Source organism: Anomaloglossus baeobatrachus, chromosome 4, assembly GCF_048569485.1.
Source record: "Anomaloglossus baeobatrachus isolate aAnoBae1 chromosome 4, aAnoBae1.hap1, whole genome shotgun sequence".
In the NCBI taxonomy this organism is placed as follows: domain Eukaryota; kingdom Metazoa; phylum Chordata; class Amphibia; order Anura; family Aromobatidae; genus Anomaloglossus; species Anomaloglossus baeobatrachus.
The window spans coordinates 629,841,519-629,861,249 of record NC_134356.1 but is presented as its reverse complement, the minus strand read 5'-3'; the positions used below and the strand labels follow the sequence as shown (position 1 = coordinate 629,861,249).

At 49.5% G+C, this 19,731-nt stretch overlaps 1 protein-coding gene across 2 annotated transcripts in view; it reads left to right on the top strand.

Annotated features, from left to right (window-relative positions):
* Positions 1 to 5,942: 5,942 nt before the first annotated feature.
* The window catches only part of STXBP2 (syntaxin binding protein 2), a 134,028-nt gene continuing 120,239 nt past the window's right edge, over positions 5,943 to 19,731 (top strand). The window contains exon 1 of one of the 2 annotated variants that reach the window (XM_075346368.1): positions 5,943 to 6,110. In XM_075346368.1, the coding sequence (XP_075202483.1) occupies positions 6,074 to 6,110 (37 nt within the window). In that variant the 5' untranslated portion in view covers positions 5,943 to 6,073. The remainder of the gene's footprint in view (positions 6,111 to 19,731) is intronic. The other variant, XM_075346367.1, reaches the window with a different exon arrangement.

Sequence of the window (19,731 nt, the reverse complement as noted above, 5' to 3'; positions counted from 1 at the left end):
AACCTCCCCCAACCGTGTCCTAATGGACCTTGTGCGCTGGAAAAAGTCATAAGGAACAATAAAGGGGCTTTCCCAAACCAAGCCCACAAAGTAAGGAAGCTGCATTGTCCATAATGTCTTATGCTAAAGAATAAAGAACGTCACTGGAACTAAGGGGCCTTGGCCGACCCGTGAAGAGAAGCCCACCGCATTACTCCTCCTGCACCAAACTGTACAGGGGGCACAATGCAATCAGGGGGTAACGCTCCAGACATTGACCAAACGCAGACTCGTCCATCAGATGCAGATAGAGCAGTGTGATCCATCACTGCACAGAACACGTCTCCTCAAGAATCCAGTAGTGGCGACTTTACACCGCTCCATCTGACGCTCGGCATTGTGCTTGGTGATGTACGGCTCGGCATTGTGCTTGGTGATGTATGTCTTGGCATTGTGCTTGGTGATGTATGTCTTGGCATTGTGCTTGTTGATGTACAGATCGGCATTGTGCTTGGTGATGTACGGCTTGGCATTGTGCTTGGTGATGTACGGATCGGCATTGTGCTTGGTGATGTACGGCTCGGCATTGTGCTTGGTGATGTACGGCTCGGCATTGTGCTTGGTGATGTACGGATCGGCATTGTGCTTGGTGATGTACGGTTCGGCATTGTGCTTGGTGATGTACGGCTCGGCATTGTGCTTGGTGATGTACGGCTCGGCATTGTGCTTGGTGATGTACGGCTCGGCATTGTGCTTGGTGATGTATGGCTCGGCATTGTGCTTGGTGATGTACGGCTCGGCATTGTGCTTGGTGATGTACGGCTCGGCATTGTGCTTGGTGATGCTCGGCATGGTGATGTACGGCTCGGCATTGTGCTTGTTGATGTATGGCTCGGCTTGGGCTTGTTGATGTATGGCTCGGCATTGTGCTTGGTGATGTACGGCTCGGCATTGTGCTTGTTGATGTATGGCTCGGCATTGTGCTTGTTGATGTATGGCTCGGCATTGTGCTTGGTGATGTATGGCTCGGCATTGTGCTTGTTGATGTATGGCTCGGCATTGTGCTTGGTGATGTACGGCTTGGCATTGTGCTTGGTGATGTGCGGCTCGGCATTGTGCTTGGTGATGTATGGCTCGGCATTGTGCTTGTTGATGTATGGCTCGGCATTGTGCTTGGTGATGTACGGCTTGGCATTGTGCTTGGTGATGTGCGGCTCGGCATTGTGCTTGGTGATGTATGGCTCGGCATTTTGCTTGGTGATGTATGGCTGCAGCTGCTCGGATCCAGGCAGGCGCAGTGTTTGTGCTGATGAGGTGGTCTGGACTCTATAGTTATGGGGTCAGCAGAGCGGTGGTGACTTTTCTGCCCTCTGCTCCTCAGCACTCGGCCCCCGCTCTGTAACGTTACAGGGACTCCATTTCTTGGCTGAGTTGCTGCGTCTCCTTCCACTCTCAATAATATCACTCACAGGGGATGGGGAAGATTTAATAGGAAGAAATTTCATGAATGGACTTGTTACCCCGGTGGCTCCTATAACAGAACCGCACTGGTATCAGTGAGATCTGCATCACCAGCCGCTCTGTCACATGTTGGTGAGTGGTCAGATGTTATACACGGGGGGGGGGGGGGGGGGGGGGGGGGGGGCGTGGGGCCGAATGTTACACACTGGAGGGTGATGGACCAGATGTTATACCCCGGGGGGCTATATGCTGTACATCGGAGGTGAGGGCCCCAATGTTGTACACTGGGGATGCGGGTGAGGGGGGCGAGGGGCTGGCCGTTATACACCAGGGGGGACAGTGAGGGGCCAGATGTTATACACTGGGGGTGATGGGATTCAATGAGAAACCTAATTTCAGTGATTAAGATGTGGGGCGCTGAACTGTTGCTTATATGTGGGGCTGCTGATAAGTCTTTGGCTTTGTGATCTTTCTTTGTTTCTATGGTAACGAATGTTACATCACATGAAAGCCTTATGTGTCTAATATATGTTATCAAAATTTGGTGTTTCTGTTCTGCGCAGGTGGGAAAACAAAATGGTGGCGTCTAATGCAGTATTCACAGCAACTGAGAGCAGATGAGTGATAAAATTCTTGTTTCTGCAAGGAAAGTCCACGAAGGATATTCATGGTGATATGTCGCAGACATTGGGGGATCAATGCCCTTCATATTCCACAGTTAAGAACTGGGTTGCCAAATTTAAAACGTGCCACTTCAGCACCAACAATGAGGAACGTCCTGGACGACCGAGAGTGGTTGTTGTTCCACAGATCGTCGATGCTGTGCACCACCTCATACTGGAGAATCGACGAATTTCAGGTAAAGCGATAGCAGACATCATGGGCATTTCCCGTGAACGTGTTTGAATCATTTTCCATGAACATTTGGACATGAGGAAGTGATCTGCACAGTGGGTCCCCAAAGGTTTGCCAACAGATCAGAGAAGCATGCGAGTGAAAACTTGCCGGTCCATTTGTCAGCGTTTCCGGACTGATTAGCACTTCCTGGATCGACTGGTCACTATGGAGGAGACCTGGATTTATTTGTATGACCCTGAAAACAAGGAGCAGTCAAAAGAGTGGAGGCAACATGGTTCACCTCGTCCAAAGAAGTTCAGGGTGCAAAAATAAGCCCCTATGGTGATGGCGTCTGTGTTCTGGGATACGGAGGGTGTGCTGCTAGTGGACTACCTTCAAAAGGGTTCCACCAGCAATGCAATGTATTACATTGAACTTTTGGACCAATTAAAGACAGCTCTGAAGGCCAAAAGGCACGGCAAGCTGTCCACAGGAATCTTGTTCCTGCAAGACAACGCCTCCGCTCACACTGCACAAGCAACCACGGCAAAACTGGCAGAGCTGGGCTTCCAGCTGGCTGACCACCCCCCTTATTCACGAGATCAAGTTCCCTCTGATTATTATCTGTCTCCAAACCTGAAGAAACACCTCAAGGGTGCCAAATTTCACACCATTTATGATGCCATGGCTGCAAAGGATGCCTGGTTTGAGGCACAACTGAAATCCTTCTTTTGCTAGGCTTACAGAACTTGGAATACCGATGTAAGAAGTGTGGTGACAGCAGTGGAGAGTATGTGGAATAAATGTAAAGTTTTATCATCCTATCTCGTTTCTTTTTGGGTAAAGCCAAAGACTTATCAGCAGCCCCTCCTACTGTGTAGTAGTAAGTGCCACAAAATTATGTCCTAACCACGTCTTTTAAAATAAAGATAAAGTAGATCGGCCCTTTAACATCTTGTAGTATATTGGGTGTAGCTGTATGAAGTGCGCTTGTCACGCCTGCACCGGGGCCGTGTGGTGACTCTTTACCGGGTGGCGGTTCTGGCTCTGGGGCGCCGCGGTGGCGTGGCCCAGCTTCTTGACCCTAGCGACGTCGTTTAGGGAATATGAAGGAAATTATGACAATTTATTCGTGACGCCCCTGTGGTATGCAGCAAGTTAGGTGCCGCCGCTGCGGGATGGGGCTCCCCGGGGCAGGTAGTGACACAGCTTAGATGGTGCAGCTCTCCACAGGCAGAGCTGGGCCCCAGGGCGGATGGGGGTGGTAGTAGTAGTCTATGATGGCGGGCACAGGTGAATAACGGAGTGACACAGGGATGCAGTCTCAAGGTTTTTACTCACTGTAGCTGGTTCCAAGGTAACACGACATGCCAGTGACCACCTTTGGAGTGTCGGGGCTTTGCTGTGATGGGCTCCAGCCGATCCCAGGTAGTTCGGAGGGTGAGTCCGGTGCACCTTTCTTAAGTGACCCTTCCCTGGTCACCTTCGTGCACTTGCTTCGCTCTCCTGCCTTGCGCCCTCGCTCACTGAACCCTGTGCCCGTGGATCCTGTTGGGTGGCGTGAAGTTCAATCCCTTGGTCCTTTTGGGTCACCTTCCGGCGAATTAGTGTGCGGATGTGACTTTGGTGCTTGCAGTCACCTTAGCCGCTGGTTTTGCTAGTGGAGTATGAAGGTTCTTCTCCTCTAGCCTAGGGACCAGTCCCCGTGTTGCGACCTAGCCTTTTACCCATAGATTATATGTGGAACAAGGCCCTGGAAGTTTAGCTCCCGCGGTCTCTAGGACCCTTTCTGTCTGTACCCGGGCCGAGCGGTACCAGCTCCAGACCGCGGGTCTTAGCTCCTCAGCTGCTCCTCTTTCTCCTGTCCACACTCCCCACTGTGTTCCCACTTGTACTATTATGTTCCCACTCCTAAAATTCCACCTCGCCCGGCCTGGCTTCGAGTATAATCATACTCTTGCCATGTCTGATGAGGTGTTGTGCTTTTGTGTGAACTGGTTGTGACGTCCTACTTACCCGAGATGGAATACTACACCGCTGGATGAGGTGCAGTACCTCTGTGGTGACTGAAGCATCAGGGGCGCCACACGTTGAGCTGCGTTGCTTGTAGGTGGAGGGGGGGGGCGGAGCTAGGCACCCCTACATATGACCGAGGTCGGGTATATTAAATAATCAGCATTTATTTCTAATTGCTGCAGCTAAAGCATCTAACTCTTTAAATGCCATTGTCATCATGATTGTGGGGGCCAATGGGTTACTATGATAACAGGGGGTGATGCGTTACTATGATAACATGGGTTGATGGGTTACTATGACAGTGGGGGGTCAATGGGATACTATGAGAGTGGTGGTTGATGGGTTACTATGACAACAGGGGTTGATGGGTTACTATGACAGTGGGGGGTGTCAATGGGATACTATGAGAATGGTGGTTGATGGGTTACTATGACAACAGGGGTTGATGGGTTACTATGACAGTGGGGGGTGTCAATGGGATACTATGAGAGTGGTGGTTGATGGGGTACTATGACAGAGGGAGCTGATGGATTACTATAAGGCCGGGGCCACACGGGGCACTACTGCGATGCTTGCATGACACTTGTCTCGTGCTGACAGCACAGCAGGAGCCGACTGTCATGCTAGTATCCCTGCGTCGGAGGTCCGACTGTGCGAGTGGACCTCAGCTGCGGGGGAAGGGCCGGCACTGAGGCGGGGCAGGCCAGTGCTGAGGAGGGACGGGCCGACACGGAGGGATTTCTCTCCCTCTCTCCTCCGTAGCCGGCTATTGCCATTCTCGCACTGCACTCTCGGTACACCGGTGTACCGCAAGTGCAGTGCGATTTATCTCTCGCCCCATAGACTTGAATGGGTGCGAGAGAAAAAGCCTCTCATTACAGTCTCAGCATGCTGCGATTGTTCTCTGTCCTATTAGGGCTGAGAAAATAATCGCTCATGTGCGGTGACACACAGGCTAATATTGATCCGAGTGGAATGCAATGTTTTATCGCACTCCACTCGCACCGATTTTCTCGCCGTGTGGCTTAGGCCTTACAGTGGAGGCCAATGGGTTACTATGACAGTGGGGTGGTCAATGGGATACTATGAGAGCGGTGGTTGATGGGGTACTATGACAGTGGAGTCCAATGGGTTACTATGACAGCAGGGGTTGCTGTAGACCCCATCGCGGTCCTCCTCCCTCTGGTGCTCGGTGCAGGATCTGAGCTTTGTGCTTACACTGTGCAGGCCATCAGACCGTCACAGGTTCAAGTCTCCTAAAGGGATTCAATAAAGTAAAAATAAAAAAATAAAAGTTTTTAAAAATATAAAATAAAAAATCCTGATAATGTGAATCATCCCCATTGGTTTTCACATCAGTAAAGTCTGGTAAGGGGTGACGCGTCCGGGGTCTCTTGTGTCTGTTCCCCTGGATCCTACCTAGAAATCTGCCTTCTCGGTTTTTTTTCTCCTTGGAAACCACGCCCATAGCAACCAATGGAGTAACAGCTCCTCCCATCTACAGCCCATAACCACACCCACAAATAAACTGTCACCGCCTCAACAATAACACACCGCCCAATCACTGAACCCCAGCGCTTGCTACGTCACCAAGCCACGCCTCCTGCCTGTTAAGATCTCCGGTAAATAAAACACGTCACTGCTCCCGGCGGCCCCGCCCCCTAGTAACGGACTTCCTGCTCCTCCCGTGATGTCAGAGCGAGCGTGACGTCACAACGCGGAAGTCGGTGAACGTTTCGGGTCCCCATAGTTTGGTGACGGCGGTGGGGCTGCGGAAAAGATGGCGCCGTCCGGGCTGAAAGCGGTTGTCGGAGAGAGTAAGTGACGGTTATGTGGTGGGGACCGTGCTGGCGCGGTGTTTGGGGAGCGGGGGGTGACGTCATGGAGGCATGGCCCCCTCCTGGTTACGTCATCAGCTGGTCCCGTAGCGGGGAGGCCGCTGACACCCGGTTATGTGTGTTTCTTCCGTCCGCAGTGCGCTGCTTTGTCTGTGTGATGTGCTCCAGAGCAGCAATCACAATTCTGCTGTTTATCCTTGGAAGAAGTCAGTGAACCCCATACTATAAGGGCGCTCTATAATAAAGGGCCGGTCCCCGTGGTGTGGCTGGCAGCTCATGGGCACCAATTATTGCCAGTCTTAAATTCATTGGGCTTATTATTCTGAAGGGTCTTTTTGGGCCCCCTAGGGCTCCAGGGCCCGGGTACTATTGGCAGCCCATGTACCTCCTGTAGTTTTGCCCCTGGTCAGTCCTCATTTATTGCTCAGCAGTATTTGATTGCTGGTGGTCTGACCACAGGGCCCCCAGAAGTCCTAAGAGCACGGCCGCACAAGCAAGAGCTGCACTCACTGTCTATGGGACTATTTGTGCCACAGACAATGACTGCAGTAGAGGCACCTGCACCGCTGCTCCCACCAACATGGCTCTGCCCTATGGGTCGGGTATAAATATCCTTTGGGAATGTCACATTACTGGAAATGAGCGTCAAAGTGACTTCCCAATTTGTGAAATCTTGGGCACGTGAAGCCGGCCGTACACAAGTGTTCATCTTTATCTCCCCCCCAATCCAGTCAGTGAGGGCCCATGTGCTGAGCCCAGCGGCGCTGAAGGCTGCACCCCTTCCTCTTTTGCGGGGGTCTGGCTTTTCTGTTCCCGCGGCGCTCTGGCTCTTCTCTTTCCGCGGGGCACTGGCTCTTCTCTTTCCGCGGGGCACTGGCTCTTCTCTTTCCGCGGGGCACTGGCTCTTCTCTTTCCGCGGGGCACTGGCTCTTCTCTTTCCGCGGGGCACTGGCTCTTCTCTTTCCGCGGGGCACTGGCTCTTCTCTTTCCGCGGGGCTCTGGCTCTTCTCTTTCCGCGGGGCTCTGGCTCTTCTCTTTCCGCGGGGCTCTGGCTCTTCTCTTTCCGCGGAGCACTGGCTCTTCTCTTTCCGCGGGGCTCTGGCTCTTCTCTTTCCGCGGGGCTCTGGCTCTTCTCTTTCCGCGGGGCACTGGCTCTTCTCTTTCCGCGGGGCTCTGGCTCTTCTCTTTCCGCGGGGCACTGGCTCTTCTCTTTCCGCGGGGCACTGGCTCTTCTCTTTCCGCGGGGCACTGGCTCTTCTCTTTCCGCGGGGCACTGGCTCTTCTCTTTCCGCGGGGCACTGGCTCTTCTCTTTCCGCGGGGCACTGGCTCTTCTCTTTCCGCGGGGCACTGGCTCTTCTCTTTCCGCGGGGCACTGGCTCTTCTCTTTCCGCGGGGCACTGGCTCTTCTCTTTCCGCGGGGCTCTGGCTCTTCTCTTTCCGCGGGGCACTGGCTCTTCTCTTTCCGCGGGGCACTGGCTCTTCTCTTTCCGCGGGGCACTGGCTCTTCTCTTTCCGCGGGGCTCTGGCTCTTCTCTTTCCGCGGGGCTCTGGCTCTTCTCTTTCTGCGGCTTTTCTCTTTCCGTGGCTCTTCTCTTTCCGCGGGGCTCTGGCTCTTCTCTTTCTGCGGCTTTTCTCTTTCCGTGGCTCTTCTCTTTCCGCGGGGCACTGGCTCTTCTCTTTCCGCGGGGCACTGGCTCTTCTCTTTCCGCGGGGCACTGGCTCTTCTCTTTCCGCGGGGCACTGGCTCTTCTCTTTCCGCGGGGCACTGGCTCTTCTCTTTCCGCGGGGCTCTGGCTCTTCTCTTTCCGCGGGGCACTGGCTCTTCTCTTTCCGCGGGGCACTGGCTCTTCTCTTTCCGCGGGGCACTGGCTCTTCTCTTTCTGCGGCTTTTCTCTTTCCGTGGCTCTTCTCTTTCCGCGGGGCTCTGGCTCTTCTCTTTCCGCGGGGCTCTGGCTCTTCTCTTTCCGCGGGGCACTGGCTCTTCTCTTTCCGCGGGGCACTGGCTCTTCTCTTTCCGCGGGGCTCTGGCTCTTCTCTTTCTGCGGCTTTTCTCTTTCCGTGGCTCTTCTCTTTCCGCGGGGCTCTGGCTCTTCTCTTTCCGCGGGGCTCTGGCTCTTCTCTTTCCGCGGGGCTCTGGCTCTTCTCTTTCCGCGGGGCACTGGCTCTTCTCTTTCCGCGGGGCACTGGCTCTTCTCTTTCCGCGGGGCACTGGCTCTTCTCTTTCCGTGGCTCTTCTCTTTCCGCGGGGCTCTGGCTCTTCTCTTTCCGCGGGGCTCTGGCTCTTCTCTTTCTGCGGGGCACTGGCTCTTCTCTTTCCGCGGGGCTCTGGCTCTTCTCTTTCCGCGGGGCACTGGCTCTTCTCTTTCCGCGGGGCTCTGGCTCTTCTCTTTCTGCGGGGGTCTCTCTTTTTTTTTTTTTTTTTTTGTGGCACCCCTCTGAGGTGGGAGAGGGTCGTTGCTCTCAGACACAAGGGACCCGATTCAGTGTGACTTGCATTTTATCCTCCAGTCTTGATTGACAGTGCGCTGGAGTATTTAGCACTTATTTATTAAAGGTTAACTGTCGCCAGGTTTTTGCCACCTAATCTGAGAGCAGCATGATAAAGGAAAAGGGACCATGATTCCAGCGAACTGTCACTTACTGGGCTGCTTAGTGTAGTTTAATCAGCAGTAGATCATCATTACAGGACTACTTGGCGTGCTGCAGGTAGTCCAGCATTTTCCTGAGCTCTGTATAACTGCTAGATCTGCAGCAGAGAAAACAGTGATTCTATCAAAAAGACAGCAAACAGCCCAGTAAGTGACACATCGCTGGAATCAGGGCCTCAGTCTCTACATTATGCTGCTTTCAGATGGGGGAGCAAAAACCTTGTGACAGATTCTCTTTAAGGAGGATTCATCTCTTAAATGGTTTGGCCACTACTTTTATTGATGTATCAATATTTGATCGGAGGGGACAATCTGCTGTTACTGGCACCAACCAGACGTTCTCAGTTGCTGCCAGAGCCCAGCCGTCGTTTCTGTTGTGGCTGCAGCCGCGTACTGTGGGTCACCCCTTCATCCTAAGAATAGGTGGTCGTCATAGGTGAAGGGGCTGTATGAGATCATACATGCACCCCAGGAGAGGGGCCGTCACAGGTGAAGGGGCTATATGAGATCATACATGCACCCCAGGAGAGGGCCGTCACAGGTGAAGGGGCTGTATGAGATCATACATGCACCCCAGGAGAGGGGCCGACACAGGTGACGGGGCTGTATGAGATCATACATGCACCGCAGGAGAGGGGTCGTCACAGGTGAAGGGGCTGTATGAGATCATACATGCACCCCAGGAGAGGGGCCGTCACAGGTGAAGGGGCTGTATGAGATCATACATGCACCCCAGGAGAGGGGCCGTCATTGGTGAAGGGGCTGTATGAGATCATACATGCACCCCAGGAGAGGGGCCGTCACAGGCGAAGGGGCTGTATGAGATCATACATGCACCCCAGGAGAGGGGCCGTCATAGGTGAAGGGGCTGTATGAGATCATACATGCACCCCAGGAGAGGGGCCGTCACAGGCGAAGGGGCTGTATGAGATCATACATGCACCCCAGGAGAGGGGCCGTCATAGGTGAAGGGGCTGTATGAGATCATACATGCACCCCAGGAGAGGGGCCGTCATAGGTGAAGGGGCTGTATGAGATCATACATGCACCCCAGGAGAGGGGCCGTCATAGGTGAAGGGGCTGTATGAGATCATACATGCACCCCAGAGAGGGGCCGTCACAGGCGAAGGGGCTGTATGAGATCATACATGCACCCCAGGAGAGGGGCCGTCACAGGCGAAGGGGCTGTATGAGATCATACATGCACCCCAGGAGAGGGGCCGTCACAGGCGAAGGGGCTGTATGAGATCATACATGCACCCCAGAGAGGGGCCGTCACAGGTGAAGGGGCTGTATGAGATCATACATGCACCCCAGGAGAGGGGCCGTCACAGGTGAAGGGGCACAGTGCCCAGACCTTTCTTCCCATACGTTTAGTAATCGATGGGGATTTTCTCCTCTTGGACCCCCCTTCCACTCAAAGCCTCTGACTACTCTGTATGACATCATTGCATATATTGTGTGGAGTTGTCACTGGTGGAGTTGTAATAACCAGATGAATAGTCAATATTTGTATCTTGCTTAAAGGGCGAGTATCGGCTACAAAAAATGTTATAAATAATAGGGGCTACCATGTGGTGGTCGGGGGCCCTGAGACTTGCACTGATAAGTCATTGGCAGCAGGGCTGTGACTTGCCGCCGGGGGCAGATTCTGATTCTTGCTGCACACGGTTTGTATCATGAAAGGTTGCGGTGTCTAATTTAACTCCTGGAAATAATCTGTGTCTTTGCCCTATTCACTGACATTGTCCATCAGCACTAACTGAGAGGTTTGGTAAGTGAGAATACCTCCGTAAAAAATAACCTATGCCCACCTAGTGCCCCCCACCCCCTGGCAAGGCAGAGCTGACCCTCTGTAGTTTTCCCTGGCTGTGAGCATCGGAGCTCTACAGCTGAGCAGTGTTACAGCGGTCACGTACCCCACTGATAGCATCACCGCTCATTAATGGGGGAATGATGATGGCAGCAGTCTGTGGCTGCTTGTGACCACTAAGAAGCTGCAGTCATGTGTCAGCTGATTTTCACAAGGACTTCGGGGGGAATATGAGGGGGTCATTGGGGGATCACCAGGGAACAGGACCGCGTACTAGAACAAAACAGGCGTCTGAATGAGGCCTAAAGCCGTAGTCCTATGGGAAGAATTTAGTAATTTTACTGGCGTTCGCGGCAGCCAATACTACACACTAGCGATCTGCTACAATTATTGTGGTTTTTTTCTTTTTTTAGGCATCTTTCATGGAGTGTTTTGCTTGTTTTTTAATGGATTTTTCAGGTTCGTTAAACCTATTCAGGAAAAAAAACACACAGTTCACCAGCCTCTGTAAGTGTGGAAGGAGTCTTCATGGCCTGAGGAAGGAGTCTTCATGGCCTGAGGAAGGAGTCTTCATGGCCTGAGGAAGGAGTCTTCATGGCCTGAGGAAGGAGTCTTCATGGCCTGAGGAAGGAGTCTTCATGGCCTGAGGAAGGAGTCTTCATGGCCTGAGGAAGGAGTCTTCATGGCCTGAGGAAGGAGTCTTCATGGCCTGAGGGCGAGGTAGCGCACGACTATGGAGTGAATTCCCTCTTCAATGTCCAGCCTTCCCAGCATAGCCCAGGACTGGGTGCTGTCTTCTATAATTTCATCTGGTTTCGTTGGTCCAACCTTCCTACAGGGTCCTGTCTGAATGGTGACCACAACAGTAAGGCTGGCTTTACCCCATCTGTGTGTAATCCATTATTTATGGACTGCCTGTGGTTCTCCTGACCCAAACTCAACAGTCCCAAATGGCATGGAGGTTCTGTCATTTGGTGCCGTTCCGGAAACTGTGGGCCGTACGTAGATGGTGAACCTTGAATGTGTGAGACTGGACTAGGATCTTCTTGACAAGTCAGTGGGAGCTGTTAATAAATTGGATCAGGCGTTTTGAACGGACGCCATGACACACAGACACAGCCTTAGGTGGTGCCCATTGAATCCCGCCCTTCCCGATCAAAAGATGGGGAATCCCATGATGTCCAATATTCCTGAGCTGCCACTTCATGTTCCTACCACAACCGTGTCCCATTGTCATAGAAGATGCATTTATTCCATAGCAGCACCTCCTGGTGCTAACACCACCCAAAATCTCAACCTCTGAAGAGTGTATGAATAGGATTGGACAATGGTGCCGTATGCCATGGTTTAGAGGGACGACCCCTATCCATCAGCTGTTATTTCTAGCCTTCATGTGTAATGGAAGTTGGGTCGTCCAGAGGGATCTTCTCGGAGTTACCAAGAGTATGAGTGATGAGGTTACATGATGCCAACTACAACTGCTGTCCATCTTGAATGATCAGGATCTAGTTTGACATATTTGTGGAGGGGTCTGCATTTTTAGAGTTTCTTTACTATTGGATAAAATCTTCAGGGGTCTGAACCACCATAGACCGAAGATGATGGTTAGGAATCCCTGTGACCTCCAACATCTATGTCTGAAATGAAGTGGGTGTCCTGATGAAGGTGTCTGCTTATTTTACAGCAAGTTTTGGAGGGGTACTCCTCAGTAAGGAGCCTGGTGTGTATGCCCCATAGGTAAATCTAAGGTCTTGTTTGTATATTCATGGCAAGTAGCCATGATTCTTTAGTAAAGTCCCTTTCACAGAGACCATTTGCGCCGGTCGGTGTGATGGGGTCTATACACATAGTTAGTTTCTTCGGACTTATCGTTATTTTAGCCCAGTTATATCATGTGTACGGATAACTCGCGTGTATGATGACCCCAGCAGCCCGGATGGGGTATTTCTAGTTGATTTTACAGGTTGTAAATGGTTTATAAAGGATAATTCTAGCGCTCTTCACTCTAAATAGTCTGTGTCCTCCGATGCTTTACAGAGGACTCGTCACATCACAAAAGTCAGTACACCCTTCACATTTTTGTGAATATTGTATATTTTTTCATGGGACAACACTGCAGATCTGACCCTGTGATGCAATGTACAGTGTCAGTGTGCAGCTTTTATAACAGGGTAAATTTGGTGTCCTCTAAATACCACTGGCAACAAAACTGAATACACCCTTAAGTGAAAATGCCCAATTGTGCCCAAAGTGTGAATATTTTGGTAGGCCACCATTATTTTCCAGCACTGCCTTAATTTTCTTGGGCATGGAGGTCACTAGAGCTTCAGAGGAGCCGCTGGATCCTCTTCCATCCTCCGTGACGACATCACGGAACTGGTGGATGAATGTGAGAGACCTTATGCTTTTCCACCTTCCATTTAAGGGGGTCTCACAGATGCTCCATAGGGTTTAAGTCTGGAAACGCCTGGACAGTCGAGCACCTTTACACTCAGATTCTTTAACAAGGCCGTGGTCGTCTTGGAGGTGTTTGGGGTCGTTATATTGGACTATGAAGGGAGGGGATCACGCTCTGCTTCAGTATGTCACCGTACATGTTGGCATTCATGGTTCCCTCTGAGCTGTAGCTCCCCACAGACGGCGGAATTCATGGAGTCCCAAACCATGCCACTCCCACCACCATGAAGAAACGAAAAAAGAAAAAATTCAGCTCACCCGCATATGTATTCGCTCAGTTCAGATGGGATGCAGGCAGTCCACCAGACAGGCAGGGCCGTAAGGCAAATAGAAGGAGTAAGACGGGACTCGGCACCAGTTCCAGGGTAGAAAAATATATATCCAACGAAAAAATCTATAAAATATAGAAACTTTATTCAAAAAGTTAAAAATCCAAAGAAAACATCATCGATTCCATGAAGGTATCATGGCCTGACGCGTTTCAGACAGTTGGAATGCAAGAAAAGTCCTTAATCAATTAATATATTTTTCTACACTGGAACTGGTGCTGAGTCCCGTCTTACTCCTTCTACTCCCACTACCATGCCTGATTGTAGGCAGGACACACTTGTTTTTGTACTCCTCGCCTGGTTGCCACTACACACGCTTGACACAAAGTATGTGTGTCAGGGTGTTGGCTATCTTCTTATACCCACGGCCATCTTTATATAGAGCAACAATTCTTTTTTTTCAGATCCTCAGAGAATTCTTTGCCATGAGTAGCCATGCTGAGCTTCCAGTGGCCAGTATGAGAGAGTGTGTGAGAGATAACACCAAATGTAACACACCTGCTCCACATTCACACCTGAGACCTTGTAACACTAATGAGTCACATGACACCGGTGAGGGAAAAAGACTAACTGAGCACAATTTGTCCATTTTCACTTAGGGGTGTACTCACTTTTGTTGCCAGTGATTTAAACATTAATGGTTGTCTGTTGAGTTATTTAGAGGACACCAGATTTACCCTGTTATACAAGCTGCACACTGACACTGTACATTGTATGACAGGATCAGATCTTCAGTGTTGTCCCATGAAAAGATTTAATAAAATATTTGAGGGTGTACTGACTTTTTTGACATGCTGTAGATTTCCTCTATTCTCTGAGGTTTTTCCTATTTGCATTCCAGGAGTCATAAATGTTGTTTTTCTACAGCGCTATGAGGCCCTGAATTTTGCAGGAAGACTGGTGCCATTATAAGCTTTATATAGAATTTATTGATTGTGTGTGTGTGTGTGTATATAATATATATCAGTACAGACCAAAAGTGTGGACACACCTTCTCATTCAAAGAGTTTTCTTTATTTTCATGACTGAAAATTGTAGATTCACATTGAAAGCATCAAAACTATGAATTAACAGATGTGGAATGAAGTACTTACCAAAAAAGTGTGAAACAACTGAAAATATGTCTTCTATTCTAGGTTCTTCAAAGTAGCCACCTTTTGCTTTGATTACTGTTTTGCACACTCTTGGCATTCTCTTGATGAGCTTCAAGAGGTAGTCACCGGAAATGGTCTTCACTTCACAGGTGTGCCCTGTCAGGTTTAATAAGTGGGATTTCTTGCCTTATAAATGGGGTTGGGACCATCAGTTGTGTTGTGCAGAAGTCTGGTGGATACACAGCTGATAGTCCTACTGAATAGACTGTTAGAATTTGTATTATGGCAAGAAAAAATCAGCTAGGTAAAGAAAAACGAGTGGCCATCATTACTTTAAGAAATGAAGGTCAGTCAGTCCGAAAAATTGGGAAAACTTTGAAAGTGTCCCCAAATGCAGTGGCAAAAACCATCAAACGCTACAAAGAAACTGGCTCACATGAGGACCGCTCCAGGAAAGGAAGACAAAGAGTCACCTCTGCTGTGGAGGATAAGTTTATCGGAGTCACCAGCCTCAGAAATTGCAGGTTAATAGCAGCTCAGATTAGAGACCAGGTCAATGCCACACAGAGTTCTAGCAGCAGACACATCTCTAGAACAACTGTTAAGAGGAGACTTTGTGCAGCAGGCCTTCATGGTAAAATAGCTGCTAGGAAACCACTGCTAAGGACAGGCAACAAGCAGAAGAGACTTGTTTGGGCTAAAAACACAAGGAGTGGTCATTAGACCAGTGGAAATCTGTGCTTTGGTCTGATGAGTCTAAATTTGAGACCTTTGGATCCAACCATCGTGTCTTTATGCGACGCAGAAAAGGTGAACGGATGGACTCTACATGCCTGGTTCCCACCGTGAAGCATGGAGGAGGAGGTGTGATGGTGTGGGGGTGCTTTGGTGACACTGTTGGGGAGTTATTCAAAATTGAAGGCATACAGAACCAGCATGGCTACCACAGCATCTTGCAGCGGCGTGCTATTCCATCTGGTTTGCGTTTAGTTGGTCCATTATTTTATTTTTCAACAGGACAATGACCCCAAACACACCTCCAGGCTGTGTAAGGGCTATTTGACTAAGAAGGAGAGTGATGGGGTGCTACACCAGATGACCTGGCCTCCAGTCACTAGACCTGAACCCAATCGAGATGGTTTGGGGTGAGCTGGACCTCAGAGTGAAGGCAAAAGGGCCAACAAGTGCTAAGCATCTCTGGGAACTCCTTCAAGACTGTTGGAAGACCATTTCCGGTGACTACCTCTTGAAGCTCATCAAGAGAATGCCAAGGGTGTGCAAAGTAGTAATCAAAGCAAAAGGTGGCTACTTTGAAGAACCTAAGAATATAAGACATATTTTCAGTTGTTTCACACTTTTTTAAGTATTTCATTCCACATGTGTTAATTCATAGTTTTGATGCCTTCAATGTGAATCCACAATTTTCAGAGTAAGGAAAATAAAGAAAACTCTTTGAATGAAAAGGTGTGTCCAAACTTTTGGTCTGTACTGTATTATATTATATTTTTTTAATTTTTTTTTTTTTTTTGTAAGGGGGGAGGGGGAGTTGGAACAGAAATTTCCGACCGTTATTTTGACCTTTTTTTTATGCTGCTTTCCATGTGGTATAACAAGGGCAATACCAGACATTAATTCTTTCTTTTACACAATGAAGGAGTTTTCAAGAGAAACTTATGGTGGTTGAATTTTTTTCTGTTTGGAAAATTGAGTAAACGTTTATTACCGTAAATCATGAGATCAGGAAATCCCTTTGTGATTGCAATCTCTCGATGGTATTGCCACGTGGGATAGTTGCGTTAATGTTTTTCACTTTTCTCCATACACCTTTGTCATGTCAGTGCAAATTCTTAAAGGGATAGTCCTGATCCATTCACTTGGGGTGTCAGGAGCAGCCCTGTAATATCCATTAGTCTTCATGTACCATATAATGGTGTACAGTTGAAGTATGGCTGAATCGCTGACTTGCACACGTTATAACTGTCATGATTCTGATTAGCGGTGCTCTGCTCTCCTGCAGAGCCTGCACTGGGCCTCCTATATTTTCCTCCGGTGAACTCGTTCCCGGTCGAGTCCTGCGTTGTGTGGGAGGGGCCTGTTCATTGGAGCCTCGTTTTGGGTTATTGCTTTGCTTTATCTGGGAGATATTTCACCAGTAACGCTTACAGTGATAGTTCCTCTTTGGCAGTGTACGTTTCTGGTTCCTGTAACTAACCCGATCTTGTCCACCTAGTTCCTCGTACCCCTTCCCGCCTCCTCCCCTACTCTGACTTGACTCCCTGCCTCACTGACCTATGGCCAGTTTCCTGACCCCGACTCAGTTCTCTCACACTTACCCGACATGGCCTCTTGGCTACCGACCTTTGCTTGTACCCTGACTCCGGCTCTGCTCTTTTCTTGGCACTTGACGCGACTCCTGGTATACAGACCCTCGGCTCGCACATTATTATTATTATTATTATTATTTATTATTATAGCGCCATTTATTCCATGGCGCTTTACAAGTGAAAGAGGGTATACGTACAACAATCACTAACAGTACAAGACAGACTGGTATAGGAGGAGAGAGGACCCTGCCCGCGAGGGCTCACAGTCTACAGGGAATGGGTGATGGTACAATAGGTGAGGACAGAGCTGGTTGCGCAGTGGTCTACTGGACTGAGGGCTATTGTAGGTTGTAGGCTTGTTGGAAGAGGTGGGTCTTGAGGTTCCTCTTGAAGCTTTCCATGGTAGTGGAGAGTCTGATGTGCTGAGGTAGAGCGTTCCAGAGTATGGGGGATGCGCGGGAGAAATCTTGTACACGATTGTGGGAAGAGGAGATAAGAGAGGAGCAGAGAAGGAGATCTTGTGAGGATCTAAGGTTGCGTGCAGGTAGGTACCGGGAGACTAGGTCACAGATGTAGGGAGGAGACAGGTTGTGCATGGCTTTGTATGTCATGGTTAATGTTTTGAACTGGAGTCGTTGGGCGATGGGAAGCCAGTGAAGGGATTGGCAGAGTGGCAAGGCTGGGAAGTAGCGAGGGGAGAGGTGGATTAAGCGGGCACATTCACTTTGGCTTCTCTCTCCCCCTCTGTTACTGACGTAATCTCCCGGCTCCTCACCCCTGGCTCATTCAACTACCCCGCAGACCTCCTCCACTAGTGTGTCTAGCGGCTCCTAGAGGGCTAGCATCTCATTACCCCTGGGTGTTTGGCATCATAATAACCACCTAAATGCATGGCAGGCCCATAGGCTTCCTTGAATGTGTGCAGGGGGTCAAACTGCTTTGATGCCACCATCACTATTGGTCATGGCTTTCAAAGCATTACATGGTCAGGATTGGAATTAATTGCTATATAATTTATTATTTTAGTTTTAAAGCATCCTTAGTTCTCTGGTACTGTATGTGTGTGGAGGACTTACATACAAAATACAGATACTGTATAAATTACAGTAAACAAACGAATAACGACAGACTGGTAGAAAGAGGAGAGGGCCCTGTCCTTCAGGGCTTACAGGATGATGGAGAAGACGGTAGGTTGGTGGTTGCGCAGCTCCGTTAGTGGTGAGTGGGCAGTGGGGGGTTATTGCAGACTGTAAGCTTTCTTGAAGAGAGGAGTTTTTAAGTTCTGTCTAAAAGTTACAAATGTGGTGGACGTGTTGGGACATCGAATGCCAGAGGATGGGGGGAAACTTAGAAGTCTTGGAAATGATTGGGTGGGGAACGTACAAGTATGGAGGAAAAAAGGAGGTCTTGGGAGGAACGGAGATTAAGCACAGGAAGATATCAAGAGATTAGTTTGGAGATATATGAAGGAGACAGATTATGGATGGCTTTGTAGCTCAGTGTTAGTAGTTTGAGCTGGATACATAGGGGAATTGGAAGCCAATAGAGGGATTTCCAGAGGGGAGAAGTGGACGAGAAGAGAGGTGGATTAATCGGACAGCAGAGTTAAGGTTGACCTGGAGAGATGTGAGACTTAACAGGGAGACCACAGAGGAGGAAGTTGCAGTAGTCAAAGCAGGCAATGACGAGGGCATATAGTAAAATTTTAGTAGATTCAAAATTGAGGAAAGGACATATTCTGGAAACTTTTTTGAGTTGGAGGTGGCGAGAGCTCAATGTGTGGTGTGAAGGACAGGGCAGAGTCCGAGAGTTACTCCAAGGTAGTGGACGTCCTGTACAGAGAAAAGCGGGAGGGGAGTTGGATGAAGTGGAAGGAAGCTTTAGGAAGCAAGAAGAGGAGGAGGAGGATATGGCTGATAGACAGTCCAGGATTCTGGACAGCAGAGAGGTGACGTCTGGCCCAGAGAGGTATATCTGAGTGTCATCAGTGTATAGGTGGCACTGTAAGCCCTGGGACTCAAGGCCAAGGGTATACATGAAGAATAGGAGTCCCAAGACAGAGCCTTTTGGAATACTACCATAGGGCGGGCATAAGGAGGAAGTGGGAGATGCAAAATGTGCTGTTAGAAAAGAATGAGGATATCCAGGAGAGGCGAAGGTCTGTAATACCAAGGGAAGAGAGGATCTGTAGTAGGAGGGAGATGTCAACTGTGCAGAAGGGTCCGGTCTAGAAGGAGGAGTATAGAGAAATGTCTTTTCGCTTTGGCGGTAAGGCTTCAGTAATTTTAGTCAGGACAGTTTCGGTGGAGTGGTGGGGACGGAAGACGAATTGTAGGTTGTTGAAGGGAGGGTTGGGAGGAGAGTTCACTGTGGATGTTATGTTCAAGGAGTTTGGAGGACTATATGTGATTTCTGGGGATGCCGTAGTCCTGGTTCAGAGCACTATATCTGAATATTATCTGGCCTTTTCTAAAACCGGAGGGAATTCTATATAGTGGTACAGGGTGATTTATAAAAAAAAATGAATCTTGTTTACATGCTCAATAGTGACTGGCACATGATAACGAACATAAACTCTCCAAGTGTAGCACATAATGTCTACATTGTTCTGTGTGTCCTCTTTTTGTCACAATACACATCTATGCAGCAATCCAATTAGACCCAAGCACGCTGCTGCCTGTCCCGGTTGAAGGTCATTAGCGCGGTGGTAATGCCCAGTGTTGCTGGCAATGGTGGCACATAAACAATGTCTTTGACTTGCCCCCAAAGTAAGAAGTTGCACACTATCAGATCACCTCTACTAGATGGCCTCTGTGATTGGTTGCAGCCAGAAGCGCCCCCAGTCTGTGTGATGGCAACCAATCAGAGGTATTGTCTGCGAGTCTATGTCTATATTGTACAATAAAACTAAATAAGCTATTTTAACCAGCGTAG